The sequence below is a fragment of the Poecilia reticulata genome, linkage group LG13 (genome assembly GCF_000633615.1).
Source record: "Poecilia reticulata strain Guanapo linkage group LG13, Guppy_female_1.0+MT, whole genome shotgun sequence".
NCBI classification, from domain to species: domain Eukaryota; kingdom Metazoa; phylum Chordata; class Actinopteri; order Cyprinodontiformes; family Poeciliidae; genus Poecilia; species Poecilia reticulata.
The window spans coordinates 22,207,527-22,225,872 of record NC_024343.1 but is presented as its reverse complement, the minus strand read 5'-3'; the positions used below and the strand labels follow the sequence as shown (position 1 = coordinate 22,225,872).

At 38.2% G+C, this 18,346-nt stretch overlaps 1 protein-coding gene across 3 annotated transcripts in view; it reads right to left on the bottom strand.

The window, feature by feature from the left end:
* Window positions 1-12: 12 nt before the first annotated feature.
* The window catches only part of igsf11 (immunoglobulin superfamily member 11), a 109,492-nt gene continuing 91,158 nt past the window's right edge, over window positions 13-18,346 (bottom strand). For 2 of the 3 annotated variants that reach the window (XM_008426055.2, XM_008426057.2), the window contains 6 exons: window positions 18,058-18,066; window positions 7,623-7,830; window positions 7,179-7,334; window positions 6,013-6,135; window positions 4,495-4,642; window positions 13-2,698 (listed from right to left, as the gene is read on the bottom strand). In XM_008426055.2, the coding sequence (XP_008424277.1) occupies window positions 2,116-2,698; window positions 4,495-4,642; window positions 6,013-6,135; window positions 7,179-7,334; window positions 7,623-7,830; window positions 18,058-18,066 (1,227 nt within the window). In that variant the 3' untranslated portion in view covers window positions 13-2,115. The remainder of the gene's footprint in view (window positions 2,699-4,494; window positions 4,643-6,012; window positions 6,136-7,178; window positions 7,335-7,622; window positions 7,831-18,057; window positions 18,067-18,346) is intronic. The other variant, XM_008426056.2, reaches the window with a different exon arrangement.

The window sequence follows — 18,346 nt, the reverse complement described above, 5'->3', positions numbered from 1 at the left end:
ATATATAGTAGATGCAAATTATGTAGCTCTTCCTCACATGACAATGAACTGAGAAGAGGATAAACAAGGAAACAGTTGTGTTTCTATAATCAGACCTGAGCCAAAGCTTGTGTTTGGCTAAGTCTGGCTTTCAACAGAAGCTCCATGTAAGTGACTGCTCTTAACTCTGCAGAGAAAAGTTTAGCTACAAGTCATTTCATAATTACAAACAGACAAAATGTGTGGAGGGGAAATGAGACCAATGCAAGTTGCAGATCAACTGCAAACAACAGCAAATTGGTATAAAACACACACCCACTGAGTTCAAACTTGAGCCAGTCAAAGAAATCAAAAACAGAAATTATTTAACTATTTGGTGGAATTAAAAGGGTATCTTTAGTTTTAAATGGTAAATAGCCATTTAGAATATTTGTTCATTACTCATTCAAAATGGAGTAACAGTTTTAAATGAAATACAGTTACTGTATTAAGTTTAAGATAATGAAATTCAAAATAAATAGAATAAGTTATGAAGCTGTTTACTTTGCAAAATACGGCTCACGTTCAGGGTAAATTATGTGCAGGCAAAGAAATGAGAATGATCAGATTTGGAAAGTCCTGGAAACACTCCAGCTTCTCACTCTGCCCGTGAGATTTGATCAAATACAATTACAGAAGGTCAGCGACACGACTCTACCACACACAGCCAAAGGTGTCAGTTGTTTATACATTCTACATGTGCCCACTCATGTAGAAACACATTTTATTAGATAAACATTTGTATGAAATAACACTATGAGGCAGAATCAAAGGTAGCCTGCACTTGAAGTAAAAAACAAAACAAAACAAAACAAAACAAAAAAAAAAAAACAGAACAGTTTGAACATTAGGACAAGTAAGATGTAACGTGTATGTGGAGACAAAATGTGTTTTTGATTCACAATCTAGCCTACTGTTTTAATATGTACAGTTAAAAAACACTAAACGTGAGCTTTAGTTGAGAACAAAAATACTGTATAAAATTCTCTGGCTTCGTTATGAAGCATGTATGAAATAAGACATCTTTTTTTCCATCTTAAAGCAGCACAGACATGGTGTGAGTCAGAGACACTACAGCTAAGAATGGTGACAGCAAGCACTATATTGAGCAGCAAGTCAGAGTTTAGATCAGGAGAGTGGTCTCTGTTTGTTTGGTAACCCAGCATGTTAATCAACTTGAAATCAAAGTTAGAGTTTGAAAGAGAGGGTTGGATGCATTTTTGATTATAAAGCATATAATGAATAAAAGTGTTTTCATAAGACAAAGCTCTTGGTATTATTTTGCTCTAAAAGTGCGTTAAAATAATTATGTTTGCATTCACTGACATACACTATGTAGTTTATTGCACCAAATACCCCTGACCACTCCACTCCAAGCTTCTAAGGCCATTTCAACTATCATTTCATTCTTTCCACTTTTTATGCTTTTGGGAAATCTAAATAATTTCTTTCAACATTCACTTTTTTGCCACTTTTATCATTGATGTCAATCAAAACTTAAAAACGTGAAGAAATAATGGGAAATTAAGCTGACTAACTTAAAGGACACATGCATTATACTGTGGGATTCAAAGCTTACTTCTGCTTGACCATGCAAACCGACACGCTAAAAAAAAAAAAAAAAAAAAAAAAAACTATGTCAAAATGGTTTGGGTCAAAAACAAAGCCTCAAACAAAACAAAATACACAATCGTAACAATAATCCAGCCCTGAAGAAGATCCAGAATTCTGTGATTTTCAGGATTTTGAACTCCAGCCTTGTGAAATCATCCAGGGGGTTGGGGGGCAGGGGGGATCAATCCCACTGTTTTCACCAGCAGAAAATCCATAAAAATAGCACAAACAAAAAGGAACTGAAAAAATAGCATAATGTCCATCAAAGAATTGGCATCAATTAAACTCTGCACTGTAAAACCCAAGCTTTTTTTTATTTATTTTCTTTTAGTTTGTGGTTAAAAAAAAGTCTTTACTGAAAGACACAACTGTAAAGGGTTGTGGACTGCTTCAGCCCATATTCAGTCAGTTTTTCTTATCACATCTCAACCGTTCCAACCAAACACTCTTTTAGTCTTGTTAGCAGAGTCACAAATCAGGTTTTCAAACAAGTGAACCTGCTCTGCTTTGGGCGGGCACCATGACCGGCACTGCCCCCATCCGCTCCAGCGTCGCCTGGCTAACAGCATAAGAGTGCGTGTGGTGCCCGTGTGCGGATGTCACCACTGGTTTGAGGCTCACGGTGCCGTTGCTGCGCACCATGGCGGGTGGGGATGGGGCAGAGTTTGTTGTGACTACCAGAGTCTTGGGTGGCGAGAGCATGTGGCCGCCATTGGCAAAAGATGTCGTTGTGGTTGTTGCCGTGGTGGGCGGTGGGTGGCGGGACAGAGGGGTGGAGCCTGGAGCTGTCACCGCTGTTTCACGGACCTGTGTAGCGTTCTGAGGTTGTCCGTGACTGTGGGCTCCGTGAGGTCCATGTGCAGCCGCAGTAGGAGCAGCTGTAAAGGTCTGACGAGTGTCTCCGTTGTAGCGCGTGTAGGAGTTGTTGTCGTAGTTGGTTTTAGGGTTGTGCCAGTAGCGACTGTTGTACGTGTTTGTAGAAGTCAGTGTGTCGTTCTCTGAGGAAGAGGCATCTGCATGGAAAGCCTTTACTGATGAGGACCGCTTAGGAGGTAGGTCATCTTCTCTGTTGAGAGGAAACATATAAGCATGCCCAGTCAAGTTGGGATACCATCGACATTTATGAAGAAAAAAAAATAAAATCAATGTATTTAACAGAGCACTTGATTTAGTTGATGTGTATTGTCCCATTTAAAAAAAAAGAAAGAAACAGAACCAAACTCCTTTAAAACTAGCTGCGTTTCTCCAAGCCAGTAACAGAAAACCCAATTTAATAGATGCTTTAGTAATCCTAAAAATACTACTTTTCACATTCAGTCATTTTACAAAAATAAATTGTTTTATGTTTATGTTGCAGACAAATTGTCATATAAACATTGGTATTTAACCTCTAGTTAACAATCTGACCTTTTGGTAACACTTTATTTGAAGGGGTGTGCATAAGACTGACATGACACTGTCATAAACATGACATAACACCTGTGATGAACATAAAGACGTCTTTATGAATGTTTATGACTGTTGCACTGAATGGACTTTCAGTGCAACTTTGCATTAGAAGTGTCATTATTTACCGAATGACACTTCATGACAACAGTCATAAACATTCATAAAGACTCCTTCATGTTCATGACAGGTGTTATGTCATGTTTGTGACAGTATCATGTCAGTCTTATGCACAACCTTTCAAATAAAGTGTTAACGACCTTTTTCTGAAAGAAAATGTTAAAAACCTTTATTGGTAGTTTTGCAGATCTAGGGAGTTCATTGTTTGCTCATTCTTCATTACAAAAGAACTCAAGCTCAGTCCGATTGGGAGGAGAACGTCTCTGAACAGAACATTTTAAGTCTTGCCACAGAATCTTTTCCACAACTTTACTCCTGACCAGTCAGCTTTCTTCTCTGTCTTCATGATGCTGGTTCACTAATGTTTTCTGAGGCCATCACAGAACAGCTGCATTTATACTGAGATTGAATCATACACAGTTAAACTCCACATTTTTTTTTCATTTATAGTTATTAGAGGTTTCTGGAATCTATTGAGTTTATTATGTTTCAACATGTAGCTTAAGCAATAAAATACAACTGTAAAAATGTCAAAATACCAATAAGGATGAATGTTAAAAGATAATATTGGTTCTTGACTATTTCTTTCATTTAGCTAAACTCAGGCCAAGACACATTTAGCATTTAATATGTTCATTTATTCTACTGAGGAGCTGCAGGGTTGGAACCTGAGTCTAGCTGAGCTAAGAATGAGGCAGATGTGTTCAGAGACAGACAAAACTCCTGAAATCTGAATTATCTTCCAAATTATTCTAGGAATAATTACAGTCGGAAACTGCAGCCCCGGGTAAACAACTGACAGAGATTAACGGACGGCCTGAAAAGACAAATTAGCTTGTAATGATGAAATAAGTTGCTGCTAGGAGATTCAATAAAAGGTGAGCGCCCCGAACCTGAAATCCAATTTACTGGCTTGGGTTTACTGAGAAAAGGCTTTGTGGTGTCTGTGTGAACACAGAGTATGCTCATCTGCAAGAGCATGACATCCACAATTTCTCTTCTTTTTTTTAATTTATTTATTTTTTTTAAGATAAGGCTAAGGATGCATGTGTCTGAAACAAAACCTGCATGACTAAAACAGACACCTGAAAATAAAAAATGTCAAGAACAAAACAACATTTTTGACTTTAAAAATAGCTTCTTTTTTTTTTTGCAAAAATGCAAAGATTAAAACAAGTTATTCTATCTCTACAAGGAAGACATAAACAAGTTATTCAAATAATTGCATTACATTTTTCCTAAATCTACATTAAACCATATAAATGCAAATAGTAGTGAATAAAATCTGAACCAAACCTGATCTCATTAGGAATCTCCTCTTCCTCATATTTGTTCTTGTTCTTCCAGTAAAACAGTGTGACCACAACTAGCAGGGAACAGATGACGACAGCAAGGATTCCTGTAGCAATGGTTCCTACAATCAGACCTACACTCTGCGGCTGGGCTGCAGGGTAAAGAGACAGACAGAAGGAGAGACTCTGAAGTATACATATTAGTGTTTTGAAAATTAAATGTTCTAAAATTATAAATGTGCTATTATACACATATAGATGGTATTCAGCCCCATCTAATCAATACTTTGTTAAAAACAACTTATGATGCAGCTTCCATAAACACAGGACTTTACACTAATATTTCCTCAATTTCTTTGAAAAGTAGCTTTTCATATCGCACCAAAAGAATTTATGTTTGGATTTCGACCGAGTCATTCGATCACATAAATATGCTTTTATATAAACCAAATGTAGCGCTGGCTGTCCAGCTGCAAAGTAAACCTCCACTGCAATCTAAGGTCTTTTACTTCCACTACAGCTCTGATTTTAGCTCTATTATTATAATATAATAGAAATCTCCTTTATTCTAGTCGTGCTATCAAAACATGAAAAGCAGCAAGGTGGAGTCTGTAAGTTGGCTTGTATATAATAACCACAGGACGTTTTCTGACACATTAAAATTAATTTGACCAAAGCATCCACATATGAGCTGTCATGTACATGGCTTTTTTTTTTCTTTGCGCTATTAGTCCTCCACTGAACAGTTTATTTATGTGCTGCTTTGTGATGGTCTGACATAAAATCCTAATAAAATATAGTGACGTGTGTAATTGCAATGTGAAAAAGTGTGAATTGCTGTTAGCAAGTGCAAACTGACTGCACTCATTAAAAAAATGTGTTTAGTTTCTTATTGTGTGGTTCTTTACTTTGTCCAGGGAGCGACTGATTGGCAAATAAAGCAGTGACATTTGTTTTCAGTGACTATACAAAATGCTCTGTTAAAAGTTAATAAATAACTACTAAGGTCAAAGAAATATGACAAAAACAGCCAAAAAAAGAAAGACAGAAAGACTGACAGATCCTATAGAACTCGTTCCCTATGACCTACAGCAGCCTTTGTTTGTTTTTTTATCTGTTGGTGTCAAAAGTGTCAAGTGCTGATGTGTGCAAGATGTTCTGTCTGCTGCTTCTTTTTTGCTTGCAATGCAAATCTGTTTTCATTTGATCCGACATGCCGCTCAAAGTGATATGTGACTTTATTCCCAATTGTCATTGCTGCCCTATCTGACATATCACGTCAACTCGTGAAAATATGAGTTTACTTACTGAATACATTAGATTCCTTATATAAAAGTATAACGGTGCTTTAAAAGAGTGTTCTGTGTACGTATCTAAATAAAGGATAACAATAATGAGCCGCAAACAAAACCAGGTTAGTTGCCAAACTCAACATTATTAGAAAATTTGTCGTATTTTAATTTTTTTTACTCTTTTCACAATAACAATAGTTTTTGTTTGAGGCTACATGCAGTTTACTTACGTGCCACAACCTCCAGATTTAGCACACATGTGCTCTTGCCAATGGCATTGCTGGAAGTGCACTGGTAAAACCCTGAGGTGCTTGTGCTGATATTTCTCAAGGTGACTGTGCCCTGCATCTGGTCTGAAGGGACATACACAGAGCCGCAATGTTATTAAAGTGATTGTAATGGGGGAAAAAACACCCTTTTCTGTTAACTTATAGTGATTCATTCGAATTAAGAACCACTTTACATGCAAAATACAGGAATGTTCCGCTCACAACCTATAGAGGGAGCCATCTACCTGGTAATACAAAATGTGAATTATGCTGTGCAGCTAAACAGTAAGACTCCTGGTACTGTGTGACAAATGATGAATGGCTGGATGTGCATGATAAGAGTCACATATCTGTACACTACTGGAATTATTTACTGTGTGGGATTAGCATCCTAATGTTCATCATGACATTTTGTACCTTTTACAGTCACCCCACAGTGCTGCAAAGTGTGAAGAATCTCATTTTACTTTGAGTGAGACGTAAACGGCCAAAACCTACAAAAAGGAAACACACTTTGAAGCTCAGTGCCAGTCAGAGGTTTCCATATATTTTCAACATAATTTCTGTAGGCATCAAGTTTTGGCCTCACTCTGGATGAATATTCGATCACAATCAAACATAGTAGGGCTCATTTAATTTGGTCGGCTTCCTGCTGTGTTCTGCTGGGTCAGGCTATTCCCAGGGCAGATGACCTCTGCGAACCAGTAGCGTACAGGCATGTGCATCTTTTTCTGGAATACAAACTTGGAAAAGACAGGATAGTCCACTGTACTTGTTCTAACTGATGCTGAAAACCACCCAAATAACACTTTTTAGAGATAAGTGTTGGCAGAGATGGTAGTCAGCATGAAGTAAGAAAGTAAACACACAAACTCCAGCACAAATTCACTTGTGAAAATCAATCAATCAACCGGTCCATACATCCATTCATTCATTCATCCAAACATCCATCCATACATCTACTCATCCCCCCTCAGCAGGATTAGAGGTGCAGTTTGGGCCCGGCACAGATAACAGGTGGCACTGATGAAGGGTCTGGGTTCTGGTCAGAGCTCCTCTGCGTGTGTGAGATTTACCAGCAAAGGTGGGGCAAAGGGGAACTCCGACGGCCAGCTTGTTTGTAATACCTTGCATGGCGTTGTGTGGTAGCTTGGGCAGCGCGTCAAGCTTCTCCCAGGAGTAAGACGGCGTGGGAATACCTTCCTCTGAACTGCAGAACAGCATGATGTCGCTGCCTACATCCAGCGTTCCCTGGATTCGACATGCTGGCACTGAGGGGGGCACTAGCAGATGGGAAGAGTGGGTGGTGTCGCGTTAACCACTTAACAAAGCAAAAATAATGTTTTTTTTGTTTGTTTTTTTCCTCATTGCTCATCTGCTCATTGCAGAGGAAATTGCGTCGTTAAAAAAGCTGAAGAATCTCATTAAACAAAGATGGCTTATGGCTGCTCTTCTGCAATCATTTTATGAGTGGAACAGATTTAACTCACTGTTCAGAAATATAGGAGAGAGTTCTTGCATTCAGCAATACGCTTAAAACAGACATGCTGTGGCGATGTGAAGTTAGTTACCCAACACCGTGAGCCCAATGACTCCGATGTTACGTCCTCCTCCGTCGGGAAAGTTGTTCACCAGGCACTGGTACGTCCCAGTGTCAGACAACTGGGTGTTGTTGATGAAGATGGAGGCACTTGTGCTTGGCATGGTGGCCACAAAGCCCACACGACCCTTGAGGTGGTTAGGTAGGGTGAACACCTGGCCATTCTGGTAAATTATCACCTGAGTTGGGAATTCACAGTGACAGAATGGAACAGCCAAAAGATGTTGAAGTCAAAGACAGGGAGTGGATGGAAGAAGGGAAAGCATATTGGACATTGGTGGGTGTGGAAAGGGAAAGAAAAAAAAAGAACAATTTGTCAACATTTTGTGGATTTTTGTACAGTAAAATAAGACTTGGGGTAGTGCAATCAAAAAATATTCACCTCCATTCAGATTTCTCGTTTTTGCTTTTTGTCACATCTAAATGTTTTAGATTATCACACAAATGTAGCGTCAGACAAAGATAATTTGATTATAATTATATTTTCACAGAGTCACTTTTGCATTTACTCATGCTACTTGTCTAACTGTAATTTTTACTTAATTATAAATACTTAAGTGTGACAGAAAAGCAAAAATAGGAAAAGATCTGCAAGGGGGAAATACAAAGCACTGTTACAGGAATAAAACTTGGTGTTTCAAGAGTCACAAGAATCCTGTGAAAGTTGTTTTCTACACATTTTTTGAGTTGATTCATTACACGTCTCTCACACTAGAGGGGGACGTATTTCTATGGCCAGGATGAAAACAGAAAGCACACAGACTAAATAAGCCATCGGAACTGACTTACTTCTCTACAACAAGCAAGCAAACAGACCAACTAAAATCCTTTTATTTGTGAGTGGTCTTTTTCTGGCTTACATGATTGACTTTGGGGGAAAGGGCACGCACTAAAAGTATGCTTTCATGACACTGTAAGGCTCTTCAGATGAAAGCATTCCCTAAATTTAATGCATAATTGAAAACATTTTATTTTGGAAACAGCTAAACTACAAAGATGATGATTTCAAGAGTAGAAATAACAGAGGTTTCCTGGACAAGAGATGGAATCCAGTGAGAAATTCCTACAAAACCTCATCCTGGAAAGCCAAGCCTTTCTTTTTTTCTAAGTCCCTTGGTGACCACTAATAGCGGCCATAGTGCCAATGCACTATGACCAATAAACCAATACACTGCACCAGCTGAGACTACACACTTTCAGGTGGAGTTAATCGTCCCTCGGCTCCAAAACTGAAGAGCAGTGACCAGTCACCAAATGCCTCAAGCTTGGGTTCAAACTGATCACTTGTGAGACCGGACAACATGTACAGCAGCTCTCACCCTCAGCTGGGCCCACACAAAAGATGAAGGACCCCGCAAACGCTTGTGTGCAGAACCGTGACAGTCGGGCGCACACGCTGCCTTGCACGAGACACAAGCGCACACATGGAGGGGGAAATCAGAGGGGCTATTCACTTTCCTGAAAAGACTCCTCATTGAACTGTTCAAAGACCCAGGCAGGAAACAACCAGCACCAGTGTGTTCCACTGTGAACGTACACGAGTGTGTGTGTGTTAGCGGTATAGCGACCGTTCTGATGAAAGTGTGGGTGTGTGTGTATGTGACTGTGTCCTCCACCGCTGCCTAACGATTGTAAATTGCGCGGCTGCAATTTCCTGAGTGCTGCGCGCTCGCTTTGTCCTCTTATGTGCAGATGAATAGGCAGCTCCTCCGCTGTGATGAGAGCCTGTAACTGCATCTCTTTCTGCTCATGTGTTTCGGTGGAGATTCATTTACTAACAAGAAGTGCATCCCTATTGGGTTGCTGGTGTGATGTGTCTGCCACAGTAATAATACTCCTTTATCTAGTTATTGTGTGATTTTTTTTATTTTTATCGTCTGTCACTGGACTATTTTCCTGTCTTTCCAGAGATTTCTGTTTCCTGTGATTTTTCTTTTTTGGTACCCACTCTAAGAGATGACTTGTAGTGTTGCTTGTCTCTGATGGCCGCACAATATAATCTGGACCAAGTTTGATACACTCATTTGGCCTAACATGCCACATTATGCCTTTATGTGTTAACTGATCTGATGGGATCAGCTTTTAATGTGCCATATTTAACCCATTTATCTACTTTTTGTCTGTCTGATGAGTTGATCCTGTCTGCTCTAAATGTATGTATAAGCCACCTCATTCGATCGCGTGACCCGGTTGGCTTTATGGCGCTTCGCTGACAGAAAAGAGGCCATGGCCGGCGTTCAGATGGCAGGCGGTCCTAAGAACTCTAGCTGGACTAGCTGGATGCCCCACTGCTGGCCCAGCGGTAAACCCCTGTTTCATCCTTTCTCTCCGAAAAATCCTGCACATAAAGGCAGGACGAGCATCTGTGCTCGTTGCCCTACTTCACAAGTTTCCCCTTGCCTCCGCGACCCACAACTGGAAGCACACACACAAAAAAACCTTCCAATATTCTCTGTCACTGTACCAATTGCATTATCATATCCTTCTTCCAACTGACCCCATAAGGACCCCTTTGGCAGCAGACATGAAGAATCCTGCCATGTTCTCAGTAAAGCCTGAATAAATCTCTAAACCCCCCCATAGCTCCTTTAATTTACTGACTAAACACCGACACTGTTATCTCCTTCTATCCTGTGAAACATCCTGAACAATATGGACTCATTTACCCAATGATTACCATCCCATTGCTAAATGCCATCCAGAACACATTCTAAAATAATAACATGGTTGTGCCTGTCATTTGTCCAAAGCATCATTGGTACAGACGGCGTTTGATTTGCAGTCCATGCACACCTTCATTGTGCTATTTGCATAAAATATATTTTATTTTAATCCACTTTTTTTCCGTCTTGCCACTACTGGAATAAATGGTCCACTTTTTATTCCAATGCATGTTTAGAGACACAGAGTTTAGTGGAAAATTAGATAAATACCTTTGACTGAAATCTAAACAAACTTCTGCAGAGTAATTGCAATGTCATATCCTGTATGGAATGTGGTAAGTAGGTTTAATTATTACAAATACCTTTTTTTTTAACTACACCTAAAAAAAAAAGCCATTACATTTCCATATAATTTTTCAGTTTGCCCCTTTACAAAATTTCCATTTAAATAAGACCTCATGTGCCCAACCAACTCTGCATAATACTAATACCGAGGTTTGCAAAATTAGAAATCTGAAAATTGTGCAATGCATTTTATATTCAACAGTTAGAGTTGGACGTTTATTTGGTGTTTATTTTTACCATCTAAAGAATAAAGCATTCGCTGATTCTACCAGATAAAATAGCTAAAACTCAGTTAGTTTGGTTAGAAGAGTGCTTGTGAACATTTAAAAGTCTTGCCTCATAGTGAATTGTATTTGAGTCGAGACTTTGATACACTTTGAATATTTTATACTGAATGTACTAAATGCTTCCATTGTAGATTTTGGTTGTACTTCCACCACAATCTCAAGTCTTTTGTAATTTCCAACAGGTTTACTTAAATAGTATAAGCCCCATTCATCTTCAAAATCTAATCATCGTCGCCACAGATCCCAAAAGCATGATACTGCTAAAACAAATTTTATTGAAAGGGTTGTGTGTTCTTTCCCTTAAAACTTTTCCTCCCTCAACTTTCTCCCGTTCAGTATAAAAGCAGCACATAAGGCTCCTGGTCTCCTATGACCAGTGTACCTCTTCCTTTATGTTTCCGCCGCCACCAACAACAACAAACCCCAAACAGGACTTCTAATGGATTTCTTTCAACAAAAGCTTATATGCTTTTGTTGACAGAAAAGAGAATGCAAAATATTAAAGACCATCACCCAAAACATACTACACAAAAATGTTGTATTGAAAAGGAAACTGTCATATATATGAGTTTCTGTTAAAGACGTTCCAAATGTAATCTTATGCAACAGTGGAGATGATCACACCACTTTCTCAAAAGGGCAATGTAGGCTGCATGAATGTGCAGTAAGTTTTTTTTTTTTTTTTAGTTTCCATAACTACAGTAGTACACAGAAAGGGTATTGTCCAGTTCTGTGCTTCCAGGCTCTACAGAATTTTATGGGTGACATTTGAGCTACTTGGAAAGGAAGTCCAGATAATTCCAGTCTGAACAAGGAGGCAATGAACTGGAACTTGTGAGCTTGATTGCTTTGAGGAGAGGTGAAGGAGTCACCTTTACACTTTAACATATTTGCTGGCAGAGCTATATATATATAGAGAAAAATACTATTAACCAGGTTGAATCGATGATCTAGGCTTGTGTAGAGATTGTAAGTTTTGATCCCTATGAAAACAACTTAAGATCTCCACTAAAAACACAAATCACGCCTATCCAGCAGAAAACAGTCACTAATCCTGCATACATTATTTTTCCCTCATCGATAAAAAGCATTAACATTTACAATCTCAGCTAGATCTAATGATGATATTTAGGCGGCAAAATAGCTTATCTGGTTGAGCATAGAGAAGTTGAATCAATGGCCTGTAACTGCTTGTTTTGCTTCTATTCATGCTAAATTTTTTGTGCTTAGAACTTAAAATAAACAGAAGAGAAAGAAAGGGGTCTTTGTTCAATTTCTTTGATTGAATAAACAAATTTTTTTTTCTCCATGTTCCGAGGTCAAGGGAAAGGATCATCTATTTAAGTCACCCTAAGGTAGATTTGCTGGGATCAATGTGATTATCCAAAAGTCCATGGCAAACATTCTCAAATACAGATTAACATAATTTCTGCATCATGGATTCCCACTGGCTTGAATATCACTAGAGAAAAATTTCATGAATAAATATTTACTTACTAGTAACTAAACCAAGAAACACAGAAATTTGGACAATGACACTGAAAAGGCCATAATAAATTAGAGACAAACATTTCTGTCTGAGACGCCAAAAATGCATTTAAATATTTGCTATTTTATCTATTTCCATTAATGAAACAGAAAAATTCATTTCCTGTCTTAGTCTTTTTAGTTGTCTTAATTCAACACAGCAGTTATGATACACAAGAGCAAATATGACTGTTACATCAAACTCTTTGTTTGTTCTGCTTTGCTTGCACCTATAAGCCACAATCCACTCAGCTTGTATGCAGCATAATAAAGAGTGCTGTGATGTGAAGGTATACACTTAATAGAAACACAGAGACTTGCTAAGGAAAATTGTACCATAGAAACCGATTTTAGATCCTAAATGATTCAGCTCCCATCTGTCACCTAAAGTTTCTCCTCTATAGCCAACACAACTTCTGCAGACTTTGTTTGCACCATCAGCACAATATGTTGCATGTGCACAGACTGGGCTTTTTTATTACAACTATGTCATTTGTCACACCATACAGCCTTATGGTTTTCATGATTTTCTAAAATGGCAATGTATTTGCAGGGTTAGAAGAGGAGCACACGGTCAAAATGTCAGACAATTTAAAGTTTTTTTTCTCAGACAGTATTATATTTGTGAAATCTGACTGTCCAATGTGGACATGATAAGGAGAGGATAAATTGGTGAAGCAAACAAAGGGTCAATTGTACCAACAGAGCAGCTGCAGAAAAACACAGCTAAGGTGAGGGAATCTCTTACAGCCAGTTTTTGACATGCCACAAATCATGTCTTTATGGAGGAATGGCAAGGAGAAAGCTCTGGTTGAAAGACACCCTTATGAAACCTCATTAAATCAGAAGCAACATAAGGTTCAGGTGAGAGCAATATTCAGCCTGCATGCAAAATGGCATGTGTGGAGGATTGCTAATTGCAAACAAACACACCATTGTCAAAGGAAAATGTGATCACAGGACTATGTTCTGGGAAAGCGTTTTTCATCAGGTAACCTGAACTGTTTTGTAGAAATATGAATGGAGGTTGTTTTTCAGGTTGTTTTTGATGAAAGCATGCTTGTGTGCTAGTAGGGCACAGCCAACATCCAGGCTAATCATCAATTGAGAATCTGTGCCAAGATTTCAAAATGTATCTTCACAAACATTGGCATAGAGTCTAACTGAGTTTAAGACATTCTGCAATAATCTGGCAGAGGTAAACCTCAAAACCTACAAGCTGTAATTGCAGGGTAAGGTCTTTTTTTTTTTTGCATGCAAAAAATGCATTTTCAGAATTCTTTAATAAAAGAGGTTTCCAAATCATATTTTTTCCTGCCACAAAACGTTGTGTTGGTCTATCACATAAAATGCAAACAAATCACACTGCAGTCAGTCATTGTAAAATGAAAAATTGTGGAAAAACTTTAAGTGATTTGCATACTTGTAAAAGACAAGACGCAACAATAATTTTAGCTGTGCATGTGTATTTGGATAGCAGGGTTTATCTGGATTATCTATCACCTGGCTTTTCGGGGGAAAGAGGTCAGGACATTTGATCACAGTGCAGCAACAGAACGATGGACAGATTACAAACACAAACAACACACAAATATTCAAACACCCAAACACAGGTACGCTCCACAGATTCACATGCCAGCACGTTGTAATCCACCGCTCAGCCTGTCAGTTAATCAGACCAGATAAACAGGATACAACCAATGCAAGGCTTAGGTTTAGACTGTTCCAGATTTAGGAAGAGGAACTTCACATGGAATCCTCTTCAGGTCCAAAACGTAGGAAAATACAACAAATCATCAACGAAGCATGTTTATTTATCCATTATTATCAATTTGACATGCTCAAAGCCAAGAGTCCCCTTAAATACTAGAAAGAATTACGTGAATTTAGATCAAAAACAAACAAAAAAATATTAGATTACATTACAATGGTGGAACTTGAATACAATGCACAAGAGAGATATTGTGAAAGTGGTATTAGTTATTTTAATCATTATTTCCTTTTCAATGAGAAAAAAAATAAATGTTCATATTTGTCAGTATGACATGTAAAATTTGAAAGCACCACTCGTAGAAGTCAATTCAACAGAAATCAACGCTTCAAATTATCCCACAAAAGCAACAGTCTTCATGTTAGTCTTCAAAGTTTAAAGCAATCAGAGTGGAATGGACTCATAGTGAACCGCATAGTTTATGGAGCTGATGTGCAATGGGTAAATATGACATGAGTGCAGGAGGTGTATTAAGGTTACGTAGGATTTCTCTGATCTTATAAAATACTAATTTCAATGCGCTGTCAATTGAAAAGCCACATTACAATTCCGTTAAGGAGGTAGATTAGACGGATAAGGCCCCGTCTGCCACTTTAAGACAATAAAAGCATCACCTGAAATGCATAATAAATAAAATGTATGAAAGGGCATATTTTAGATCACATTTTAGTTTTTTTTGTGTTTTACAGTAACAGTGAGTCATTTACAGCAGATCTATCTGAACATGGCACTCAAATTTAAGCATGCAGAGCCCTGAGTGTACTTGCTAAAGTGCAAATGCGGATTGTGCAAGAGTTCTGTTCAGTAATTGTTAATGGCTTTTAGCATCAACTATAATCAGTCATGACACTCTCCTGACTTCCAAAATGACCTTGTACTTGTACTCTTCAGTATGTTCTGTCACCTCACATGGCACTTTTATTTCATCACACACATTTAAGGCTGCTCAATTATTTCATGCAGACACCAAATGTTTGCTTCTTTTAATGTGTGATTGCACATACTGGATGCCGCGGTATATGTGTGAGTGCGCATGTAAAAGGTACACACTTGATGTAATCGTTTTTTCTTACCGTCTGTGATCAAATCAGGCGGAACAATTGCTGTTTTAGCTCAGTTAGGATTAAAAAAAGCAATGTTTATTGGCTAAAGTCCAGGAAAATTATAGATAACTTTAAGAAGTTTCTCGTCACAAACTTAAAAGTTGATCTATTTCAAGAAAAATATTAATTTGGGAAAATCCAGATGACAACATAATTGTTTTCTAAGCTTGAGGTTGGTCAATTCCCAACATTTGAATTAAATGAAGGCCCACCCTTCAGTGTATTTCAAAGCCAGTGACTTGAAGTGTAATGACAGTTGCTATTAAAGTAGCTACCTGCAGGGGGCACTCTGCGATCAGAATGACTAGAAAAAACGAAACAGAATAAGCTCTGAAATGAACAGCTAGCTAAAGCTAGCATGAAGAGCAATTTTTGATATTTTATTTTTAAAGGAGCAAGAACATAACAAAAGGAGGCACAGCCTGACCTGTCATCATGACAAGTAAGATGGTAACAATGAGAAAAAAAAAGAAAAATCTATTTGACTATTTGACTATTCTAGAAATTTGCTTTCTGCATTATTTCAACAATTTTAAGGTCAACATTGCTGAATTGCAAAGGAAAAGAGAGGACCCAACTTTTCAGCCGGACAGTATGTGATAAAAGGTTTATTGTAAAGCTCTTTCGCGTGAAACAGGAAATATCGGTAAGAAATATCATCTTGATATGTCAATCATATCAGTCATATTCTGGCAATAAAACAATCTGTATCATATGACCACAAGTTTAGTCAGTAGGCCAGGTTGTCTTTCCTGTGTCTTCTAAACAAAATTTTGCTTAGGGAGAGTATATGAGCATCTACAATGGTTTTGGACCAGGAGTCTGTTCAAAGCAATTCTGAGTGTATGTGTGTGTATATATGAATATGCCAGTATTTGTGTGTGTGTGTGTGCGTGTGTGTGTGCGTGCGTGCGTGCGTGCGTGTGTTTGTGTCTGTGCGGTGAGAACAGCTGCGTTACAGAGCCTGTCGTGGGCGTGAGTTAATTAGTGCAGAAGATGATTGTGTTATTTGGGCGGCCGACCAGCACCGGGGTTCAAAGTGAAGGGAGGCAGGTGAGCTTGTACGGCCTGCAGCTGCATGTTAAACAACTCAAATGGAATCAGAGAAAGGCCTGCGAGGGGGAGGAAACACTGAGTGAGAGAGAAGCAAGTAAGCAAAGGTGAGAAAAGCAAAATACTGAGAAGAGCTATAGGGGAGGAGGGGAGGATGAGAGACCAAATTAGAAATAATACATGCAACTACTCCTGGTCAGGTGCAAACTATAAAAAAAAGCAAAAAAAAAAAAAAACTATGCTTAATTTAAAGTTACACAGACATATGGTTCACAAGGACCTGTGCCAACTTCAGGGTAACTATTTCTATCAACGGTCTCTGGGATTAAAAATAATTAACACACACAATTTTTGGAAAAGTTAATATGTTTTCTAAATTGTCATAAAACTTTTGATAAATTATTTAGCATAATGTCCCCTGACTTATGTTCCATTTAGAAAACCTGGAAACTTTTCTTACAACAAAGCTTGACAATGACTACTGTAAAGCTGTCAGACGCACCGAAAAGAGAAGTGTTGTGTGTTTGTTTTATCAATGTCCATTAGCTCCATTTTTAAGCACAATTCACATTGTGGGTTAGTGACATACTGGCTGTATTCAAAAATCCTGTTGCCTATTAGAACTGTAGTTACTCTAGTAACAAACAGCAATTAGAAGTAAATGCAGGTGGTCATAAAAAAGCCAAGGATATAACAGTCAGGTGGAACAAAGTGTCCTGGTCAAATGTAACTTTTTGCCTTGTAGGCAAAATGTTAGTTATATCAGGGAACTAACACTAAGCCCACCATCCCGTCTAAGACACCTGGTGGTGGCAGTATCATATTTTGAAGAAAGCCTGTTAGAGCCTGAAAAGACTTGAGAATGGGGCAGAAGTTGACCTGCAGAAAAGAATCCTAGCCATTCAGCCACAAGTACACTTTAAAGGGTTATGTAAATAGTCAAAAGTTCATACCTGGAAAAGGATGATTTATATAAAAGAATTAGAATCCATGACATGAGTTAAAAACTGAAAGACACTATCCAGTGAACAAGAGAAAAAACTCAGGGGCACTCAATGCAAATTCATGCAACAAGTTTTTAGATTGTGTTTGATTAAAAGCTTTGAAAACCACATCTTATTTTTCTTGCACTTTACCATTGTGCAATTCTCGTTTAGGTTGGTATATTACATAAAACCGTTTTGAGGTTTTTGGTTGCAAGCTGAACATTTTGAAAAAGTTTAAGTTTTATTTGTATTTTTTTCCCAGGTGCTTTTGCACAAGTTGGACCATTTGCTGTGTTCTTTGTTGTTCTGCTCCCATTTTCTGTTGAGATGGTTGCATCATGCAATTTGACAGTAGTTCAGTTCAGACAATAAATGTTTTCCCTTTCTACATTGTGCCACAAATGTACACACATACAAATAAAAACAGTGCTGTTGTTTTGGCATTTGGACCAAATAGGTGGAGAGCTTTGAATACAGCCAAGGCTTTGTCCTGATCGTCACCATAACCCTAAGTAATGTTGGAAGTTCGGATCCAAATTTTATGACTTGAATTATGTATAATTAAAGCATGTGGGCAGGGGATAAGAAGTCTCTGTATCATGTGTGATAATTAAAATGTTCTCTTTGCGCTGTATCTGAGCAACCATATAAACAAATCAAGTCTTGTATACCTGCTTCGACTGCAACGTTGAGGGAGAAAGAACAATGATCATCCGCATGATACATATGTGATAAGTTAAGGAACAACTTAAAAGTCTGCATTTCTCTTTACAGTGCACTGCTGCGCAGATGGCTAGAATACTATTACACCCATTGTGACAAAACTGCATTTATAGCAGGATTCTGACCTCTATGTTCAAACATTAACACTTTATATTCTAACACTTCTTTAAGTCTGACCTTTGGATACAAACCCACTGAAAGGCTGGGGGTGTAGTTTTCTTTTATTTTCAATGAATG